This window comes from Camellia sinensis, chromosome 7 (assembly GCF_055761805.1).
Source record: "Camellia sinensis isolate YWXY chromosome 7, ASM5576180v1, whole genome shotgun sequence".
Taxonomy (NCBI): Eukaryota; Viridiplantae; Streptophyta; class Magnoliopsida; order Ericales; family Theaceae; genus Camellia; species Camellia sinensis.
Genome location: NC_138967.1, coordinates 183,588,247 through 183,598,184, shown reverse-complemented (window position 1 = coordinate 183,598,184; position 9,938 = coordinate 183,588,247). Strand labels below are relative to the sequence as shown.

The window sequence follows — 9,938 nt, the reverse complement described above, 5'->3', positions numbered from 1 at the left end:
TGGAGCCCAATTAATGCCAACAATCCCTGGATGATCCGCACCCCCGTTAGAATATAAATTTGAATAAAAATTAAAAATCTCCTTGACAATAAGCTTCTCTTTACACATAACCTCATTCTGAACCACTACCAAGTTTTTTAAAACTCTTCTTTCTCTTTCCCGACGTAACTCTATGATAAAATCTAGAATTGGTATCACCCTCTCTAGCCCATTTCAACTTAGCTCTTTGACCCTAAAAAATCTGCTCCCTAAAAACAATCTCTTCCAGCTTCACTCTGAGCATTGACCGCCTATCCCTTAACGCTCCAGATAAACCCTCCTCGGCCTCCTTCACATCTAATTTCTCAATATCCCGAATTAAACCAGCTTTCACCGCACCTATATCTCCCAAAACTTCTTGTTTCCAAACTTTTAAATTATCCTTGACTCCTCTCAACTTTTGCATAAACTTAAAGCCCTCCCACCCATGGACTCTACCATTTTCCCACCAATCCTTAAAGAACTCCTTAAAAGATCGATTTTCCAACCACATATTCTCGAACCTAAATAGGGTGGGACCCCATTTAAAAGGACAACTCTCAAGAATCACAAGACAATGATCTGACACAACTCTTGGCCCAACCTCTTGAATTATGTCCGGAAATAACTCCTCACATCCTAAAGTATGAAGAAACCTGTCCAACTTGCAACACACCGATTTTCCTGAAGGTTAGACCAGGTGAACCGTGCGTTACTTAAGAGAAGATCAATCAACTCACAATCCCTTATAAAAGAATCGAAATCCCTCATACTCCTACTGGTGGAAACCCCATTGAGTTTTTCCGAAGCGAGCCTAACCACATTAAAATCCCTACCCACACACCAATTAGGGGAACAAAGCCCAAATAATCCTGCTAACTCATCCCACCATTCCTGTCGACTCCCGGGTTTATTAGGACCATAAACCCCTGTCAGCCACCATACCTTATTATCCCTATTCCTGAAGTTAATAGACAATGAAAATACCCCAGCAACTACCTCACACTTCGATACGACTCTATCATCCCACATAATCAGAATTCCCCGGATCTCCCTGTAGAAGGCAAGACAGCCCATCTCCTAAATCGAGTCCCCCAAACACTCCTAATAAAAACCCTATCACACTCCTCACACTTTGTCTCTTGAAACATCACTATGTCTGGTTGTTGCATTTTCAGAACCTCTTTAACTACGTCCATTTTCCTACGAGACCGTAGTCCTCTAATATTCCAGCTGAAGATCTTCATCGAGAACCATCATCACCCCTTGTCTCATTTCCCCGACCCTCATAATTGATGCTACTTTCAAGATTTCTTAATTCCCTCAACCCTTTCCTTCGCCCCAAACCTCTATGACTGCCACCCCCCTTAAATGTAAACCCCTCCCTCCTAGACCAAACCTTCTTCCCACCTCTACTTACTAATGCCAACCCAAGAGTGTCAAGTAATTGTGCAAAGGGAGGCACATCATCCTCCTTCAAAGGGAAGGACACATACTTACCCATTTTCCTTAACCACTTTGCGGACTCATCACCATCATGACCACAAACATTGTTCCTCTGAAGTTTATGATTAGGAGACTCATCCATTAAAAGATCATTTCTATGAGTGTCCATGTTACTCGCATGTGCGTTCAAACTGCCACTAGTAAAGTTCCTATTTGTATTTAACAGAGGCCAATTATCATTCTTGTTAGAAACCATTATACCCGCAGATGACTCCCTCACCACCCCTCCCTAACAGACACAGAATGAATACCCTGAATACGAGAAGGAGGTGAAGAATTCATGTCGTCCCTATCAAAAGAATCACAAACCTTTTCACCAAAGTCAAAAACTGCCTCACCCTCAATCCCCACAGTGTGCTGATTACAAGAGGAATATGGAACCTCCTCTTCATGGAAAAGCCGATTGAGATTTGGATCAAAATCATCAACCCTCTCCTCCTCGGTGCAGGCAGCGGCTTCCTCGTTGGGGCCCAGAGATTCATCAGAGCTTTCATGAGAACCATAACCTTCCAATGCTTGGAGCACCCCTTGTGGATCGCAAATACCCACATCTACTTCATTAATCATTCGATCAACACCAAGAAAAACTTCAAGTGCATCATTATCAGCTTCATCCACACCATCAACTCCAATGGGCCGCCCAATCTGGAGGAATTGCCCTGTCGATCGATCAACCACATCTGCCAAGCCCAAATGAATTTCATTTGGGTTTAACCCGTCCTGTTGATTCAGAACTCGTTGATCAATCCCATGCTCCATACTGATATTACGAGTCGCAAACTCTACACCCTGTAGTTTCCGACTGTCGCTACCATAAGACCCATCTCCCCTCTGATTCGTTGTTTAGGTCCTGTCGACCTCACCATTGGAGATACCCGTCGTCTGCCTAACCCAACAAAGCCCTTGCTTTGAACCTAGGACAAAAATACCCGAGTGATCTGGGTTAAGCCCATCACACCTCAGATTATGAGCACGACTTTTATGACCCAATGTACCATCTCCCACATGGTTAAAATCTTGGCCCAAATTATGGTTGCAATTTGAGCCCAAGTTAATACCCTCATCACTACCAATCTATTTTTTATTTGATTCATGAAAGAGGCCCAAAACTGGCCTAGGCCCAATATCACCCATCAGTCCATCTCCTTCTAAAAAATCCTCTCTTGATCTGTATCGCCCATGTTCGATACAAACTATATCGCCCCTTGACCTTCCCTCATCGTTGACATTCCTTGATTCGAAAATACGATCCTCTTCGTGAACCCCAACTTCCTTGGGAACCAGGCAACCACGTGTCCCAGCTGTCCCCTCAACCTTATCATCTTCCCTACCTCTGACCCCAAGCTCCGATGAAAGCCCATGCTGGAAACTCCATTGCCGATGGCCCTCTCTGCGTTTAACAGCTTTTGAAAGCAAGACTTCACACACACTGTGATTGCTTCTTCATCTGTCGAAATCTCCACAGTTGATGGTAAAAACCCAGAAGTCGATCCTTTCACCTTTAATCTTGCCTCAAAAAGATTTTCAAAAGTCTTGGTTCTTTTGTCCACTGCTAATAGCCCTCCACATTTCGCACCAATTTGTTAAAAAATCCTTATATTCACTACAAAAAAAAAAAAATTTTTGCGACGGCAAAACACCGTCGCAAATACCCCAAATGCCGTCTCAAAAGGTTTTTGCGACGGTAAAATGACTTTTTGCGACGGCAAGTGGGGGTCGCAACAAAAGGGGTTGCAAAAGGGTTTTAGAGATGACACTTTTGCTTTTGCAACGGTAAATTTCTGTCGCCAATAATGGATGAAAATCTAAGTTTTTTGCGACGGCACAATATTGCCGTCACTAAAAGGGTTTTTTGCAACGGCAAAAATACCGTCGCTAAAAGTGTATTTGAGACAGCAACCTAAACCGTCACTAATGACTATTATCGACGGGTATGATACCGTCACTAAAGACCTTATTTTTCAATTATATTCCCTACCTTTTGCGACAGTGTAAGTGCCGTCGCAAAAAGCCTGTTTCAATTTTCTTTTTGAGACAGGGTGTTCGGCCGTCTCAAAAAAAATTAAAAAAAAAAACTGTAATAAAATTATTAAAAATATGAAAATGACCTATATTAAATAAAAAATAACTATAAAAAAACCAATAATTATATAATAATATAAAAAGTCCAATATATAAATAAAAATTCATCCATAATTAAAAAGCAAATTATATTCTAATATTAACAATTCCATCTTCTAATCAAATGTAAAGTACCACTGAAACACTACAACATAAAAACAAAGCCAAGGGCAAAAAAAAAAAAAAAAAAGATGTACATAAGATGGTCACTAGCTACATTAATACTAGAATTGCTTTAATTACATATCAAATAAGATTAACCCAATCTATGCCATGATTGTAATTGGAAGGGTTTCCTCGGAAAGATTAGAGAAAGCTGTTCCTTGCTTGAAACACCATCGCATCTCTCCAGTAGCCTCTATATCAAAAGCCAAGAACATTACCTTCTGAATATCTTCCCTCAAAACAGGTTCCAACATTACCTTCTGAATATCTTCCCTCAAAAAAGGTTCCAAGTTTTCCAACAGCGTCTACACAAACAAATTTTTTTTAAAAAAAAAAAATAAGAAGAAAGGTTAAATGCACTATTAAGATTCAGTTCAATTCAACAAAGCCAAATAAATAAAAGAATATCAATGTAGAAATGCAACATGAAATAAGAAGAGGGAAACATACCCTTGTTTTGTCTCGTATTACAAACATTAATGTTGTTTTACGTGGACTAAATAATCGCATCATGACCTGCACAAGGACCATCATAAATTTTAACTGATTGCAGTGCATGTAACTTAAAATAAGAACAAACTTACATATTGATTAGCATTATATCTGAAACAGCAAGAGCAAAAAGGGCACTTTGCTTTTCAAACGCAGTATCATCCTGAAAGGACAATTTGAAAAACCAAAATGAGGGACAGAAAGCCAAAATAAAAAATAATAATTCAACTAAATAAAAATAAAAACCAACATGTGCATGCCTAGTTGCTACATCCTATGTTTCAAATCAAAATCCTACACCAATTGGATTCTCAGATCATTGCATTAGAATCATGCATACTGATACAATTTGCAAGCCTGAACCACGAATCTCAATCGAATCATGCAATCGCACGTGCGGGGAAGAGAAAGAGATGATGCTACAAAAAAATTCAGAAGCACTTATAATTGTGTTTTTCATCTTTCTTCGATTGCTTCAACAGCAACAAAATTATAAAATCCCGCATGATTTAAATTCTTTGTCCAGTTAAATTTCAGCCCTGGATGGTTATAGTGAAACCCAATACAATTGAATTTATTTTGGGAAATAAAATTACAACTTTAACTTGAATTTTACACTTCGTATATAGATTTTATTTAATTGTATAACTATGTTGCTACAGAAACAAAGTGAATACCCATGCAATTGAAAGAAACATGGCCTTGAGAAAGAGAAAACCAAAGAGCAATAACTCAAGCTATGTATATGAAAAATCTTTGTATATGAAAAATGTATGTATAGATGAAGTCAGAACCATCTATCCATATAATCATAAACTAAGTTTTGAAATTACCTCTCCTCGTTCTCTTCCATCAGTACCCTCCAAATCCATAACAAGAGTGCAGGGTTCAATGCTAGAGCATTTTGCCAACCAAATACCTTTAGTTGTTTGAGACCTGAAAAAAAAAAAAACAAAAGAGAAGAAGAAAGAAAGAAAGAAAGAAAATAAAAGAAGAAAAGAGAAGAGGATCTTGTTAAGTTTATGATGTCTGGTCAAAAACAAAAGTGATCTAACATGAGAGCTTTATGAGCACATGCCTTCCCCTAAATGCATCCATTGTAGAATTCCAAAGATCAGTGTTACAAGATTTATAAATAAATTAATCCACATTTGTTAATAAATTAGTCTGTATTTGGAAGCATAGTAGGTCTAAAACCAAACAACTTACAAATATAATAATAAACAGAGCTATTGTTAAACATATATAAATCAATAATTGTAATTATAGATTTTGATAAATAAATAATAATAAAAAAATTTATAATGCGACAAAACTTAAGCGGCAAGAGTATAATAAACAAAATCTTAGAAAGATTGTTAGGATTAGATTGGAACAAATTGAAAAGTTCAAAGACCAAATTGATGAAATTCAAAGTAGAATGATCAAACTGAAACCTTGAAGAAACTAGAAGGCCCATTTATTTAATTTTATGAGAAGTGTTGCGAATACTATAACACTCACAAGGATTGTTGGTAGGTCAGGCTTATACCACCTGTTTTTGTGTCTACCTAATAATAAGACAAAGGGAAAATTACGCTAATGGTCTATGTATTTTAGTCTTTGTGTCATATAGGTTCTTGTAATTTTAATTGGCTCGATTTTAATCTTGAATTTATGATTGTTTCAATTTAACCTAATTACTTACAATTGTTAACATTTTTTAATAAAAAATATGCACATAAGTGACATATGCTTTTAAAGGCAAAATTCTAAACTTGCTCAACTCAGCAAGTGTTAATCATTTTTCTTCAAAAATACTAACGGCGATATCAATTGAAATAAATTGACACAAAATTTAAAATTAATGGTCAAATTTAACCCAATTGAAAGCGTAAATACTAAAATGACACAAAAGGCAAAATGTAAGGACTATCAGTGTAATTTGCTCTAAGATGAATGATCATCTTTTTTGAAAAATAGAAGATCATGCAGTCGTGTGCAGATCAAATAGTTTATTTCTTATTTTGATTCTTTAGACATTTTCAATTTATCACAAATTTTTGGATCTCTGTCAAATTTTATTTTATTTTTTGCTGGTCAACTGCTTCTTCTAATTGTATATGACTTGCACAGAATCATCTATTAGCATTTGAAAGTAGCATTTTTTTTTCCCTTTCTTTTTTAGTTACTAAGAAATAATACAATATATAAAATGCCCTTCCTAGTAGCTACATTCTTGTTCAAAAGTATATATTAATTTTAATTAGGTTAGTCTTTTGTGATCAATTTCTTTGTGTATCCTTGCTAATTGTCAAAACCCAACAATGTATATTATTAGAGACTTGAATGTAAACTTTATTTATTAAGAAGGTGACAACAGTTTCGCTTGATTAAAACAATAGGTGATCATTGAGAAGAGGTTTTATATGTTTAGATCTTATATATACTAATTCAAAGGGAGTACAAACTATATTTACTCACCCCAAAAGAAGGGGGAAAAAAATTTGTCAAGCACACAAACTCTATACTAACAACCCAAATAATCAACAAGTCCCATTTTACACACAACAGTTTTATTTTGCATGCTATATAAGTTTGTAAAAAAATTAATATCTACCAAAGTTTTAGTTAATTATTGTTCTCTCTCCATGACCAAGTAGTTGCTTTGAGTTTAATTGGTGGCATCTGTATATATTACTCTTCAAAACAAGAGTTGGGAAATTTCACCTGATGTGGACCTATTATTATTATTATTATATATTTCTATAAAAAAAATAAAATAAATAACCTATCACATTGTCTCTCATAGGTTAGGCATTATTCATGAATTAAGCTTGTTATATATTCATATTTCAAATTCTTACTTATTGCTACAGGCTTTTGAACTTTTGTAGACATTATTGTTGAGATCAATCCAAGTATTTTAAAACAAAGAACATATTGAGACAATAAAAAGCACAAAGTAACAAATAGACAAAAGGGTTAGCGTGAGTAACCCCATACCAATTGGTGGGCTTCACACATACCCTTTATGTCTATTTTGTGTATGTTATTTTTTTAATATATATATTTATATATTCCTATTTTGTCTATAGTAAAGTTAATTGTCAAAATATTAACAAGAATAAAAAGGAGAGAGAATGAGAAATAAGAGCTAAAATAACGGATCTCCCTAAAGTTGGTCCCAAACAGATGATTTAATAGAGTGCTCTTCCCTGTTAGAATCATGTAAATCATCATCAAAATCAAGCAAAAAGCATATCTATTGCCAATTATGAAAAGGCAGTCAGGAAGTACATGTTTTCATGCCAAAACAACCACGCAGTACATTCTTATGAATAACAAAGTTGAAGCGACAAAGAAAAAAACACAATTTCCTTGTTGGGGAGGGATTGTTGAATTGACTGTGAAACTGCACAAAAGCAAAGTTGAATGTTTTTGACATGCAGTAACATCATAGACAAGAAATGGAAAACAAGAAACAAATTGGGGATTTTGGGTTTTTGGGGAGGGGGGAGCGGGAATGGAAAGAGGGAGGGGGGGAACCGGGCGGGAATGAAAAGAGGGGGGGTGGAAATTTTTTTGGATTTTTTTTATTTTTATTTTCATTACAAATAAATATTTAAATAATAAAATGATTTTTTTTTTTTTGCAACAAAGGATGTCATTGCTAAAAAAAATTATTTTTTATTAAAATAATTTTTTTATAGTTAATGAATTTTTATTTTTATTTTTTCATTTAGTAAGGTTGAAAATTTATTTGTTTCATATTTATTTTAATGAATAAAAAATTATTATTATTTTTTTATTTGGTAGAAGTAGGGATAATATTTTCCATTCAAATAAAGTTAATTTTTTGTGGTCAATGTAGCATTTGCAGTGGTAGTAGTGGTAATAATGGAATGGCATTTGCAGTAGTGGTGAATGTGGTAGAGAAGATGGGTGGTGAGAGAGAGATGAGTGAGAGACAGATAGAGAAGAGAGATATAGAGAGAGAAAGAGAGACAGGCAGATAGACAGAGACAAAGTGATGAGTGAGAGAGAGATAAAGTGGTCGCTAAAAGTGCATTTTCTTGTAGTGGAGAGCTCGGTAAATAGAGAAGAGATGAGGGAGAGAGTGAGCAAGGTGAATACAATGGGAGAGAGAGACAAGCAGACAGACAGACACATAGAGAGAAAGAGAGAGAGAGAAGAGCGAAAAACAGACAAACAGACATAGACAGAGAAAGAGAGAGAGAGAAGAGTGATAAGTGAGAGAGAGACAAAGAGAGAAAGAGATATAGGGAGACAGAGAGAGAAACAGATAGAGAGAGACATATAGAAAAATAAAAGAAACAATATTTTGTGGTAGAGAAGAGTGATGAGTGAAAGAGAAAAGAGAGGTAATATTTTGTGGTAGAGAAGAGGAACCGACAGCAGTGGTGAAGGTGGTGGATAAGAGATGATGGTGGTGGTGGTAGTGGTGGTGATGACAAAGGAGATTAGTGGTAAAGTTGTGGTAGTAGTAGAGTAGACGGAGCAGCAGGGTGAAAGAGAGGTAAAGGTAGTAGTAGTAGTGGTAGTGGTGGTAGTGAAGTGGTGGCGATGGTAGTAGTAATGGTAGTCGTAGAGGTGAAATGGCGACCGTGGTAGTAGTGGTGGTAGTGAAATGGCGTTTGCAGTAGTGGTAAAGGTGGTAGAAGAGATGAGTGGTGAGAGAGAGAGATGAGTGAGAGGCACAGAGAGAGAGAGAGAGAGAGAGAGAGAGAGAGAAAAGAGATGAGAGAAGAGATAGATGAATGAAAGACACAAAGAGAGAGAGAGAGACAAATAGACAGACAGAGAGAGGAGAGTGATGAATGAGAGAGAGAAAGAAAATAGAGAGAAAAAGATGAAAAAATTGGTGAAAAGATATAGACAAATAGAGAGACAGAAAGAGAAAAACAAAAAGAGCGAAAAGAGATAAACGAGAGAGAGACAGAAAGAGATGAGCGAGAGAGGAAAAAAAAAGAGAGAGAAGATAGATGAAAGAGATAGAGAGAAGAGAGATGGACGAGAGACACAGAGAAAAAGAGAGACAGACAGATAGACAGACAGAGAAGAGTGATGAGTAAGAGAGAGAAAGAGAAGAGAGACAAAGACACAGAGAGAAAGAGAGAGACGAACAGACAGAGAAGAGTGATGAGTGAGAGAAAGACAGAGAAGAGAGACAGAGACACATAGAGAAATGGAGAGATAGACAGACAGAGAAGAATGATAAGTAAGAGAGGAAAAGAGAAGAGAGACAGAGACAGAGAGATAAGAAGATGAAAAAATGTGTGAAAAGAGAAATGTTCAAAAGAGTAAGACGACGTCGTTTATAGTGGATCAATAAATCGATAAGGAGCTCGATAAATAGAGAAGATGGGAGTAAGAGAGTGAGCAAGGCAAACATAGTGAGGGAGAAATAGACAAATAGACAAGTAGAGAGAGAGAGAGAGAGAGAAGAGTGACGAGTAAGAGAGAGACAGGGAGAGAGAGATAGACAGAAAAAGAGATAGAGAGAGAAAGAGAAAGAGAGAGAGAGAGAGAGAGAGAGAGAGAGATAGAGGGAAAGATAGAAAAAGAGAGAGAACAACAGATGAGCGAGAGATAGACAAAAAGAGAGAGAAATAGAGCGAAAAGAGATGAGCGAG

General features: G+C 36.3%; 1 protein-coding gene across 1 annotated transcript; it reads right to left on the bottom strand.

Moving 5' to 3' along the window:
* Window positions 1–232: 232 nt before the first annotated feature.
* Window positions 233–1,095, bottom strand: LOC145796366 (uncharacterized). The gene is made up of 2 exons (XM_082881452.1): window positions 695–1,095; window positions 233–542 (listed from the first exon to the last, which is right to left on the bottom strand). Exons 1-2 carry the CDS (start codon window positions 1,093–1,095, stop codon window positions 233–235), a joined length of 711 nt encoding a protein of 236 aa, XP_082737578.1.
* Between the last annotated feature and the right edge of the window lie 8,843 nt (window positions 1,096–9,938).

What these genes read in the sequence shown, in the direction of transcription:
- LOC145796366 (XM_082881452.1), bottom strand. Translation starts at nt 1,095, where the DNA reads ATGGGCTGTCTTGCCTTCTACAGGGAGATCCGGGGAATTCTGATTATG. An exon ending in TCTAACCTTCAGGAAAATCG is followed by an intron (nt 543 to 694) that starts GTGTGTTGCAAG and finishes CACCCTATTTAG; the next exon opens with GTTCGAGAATATGTGGTTGG.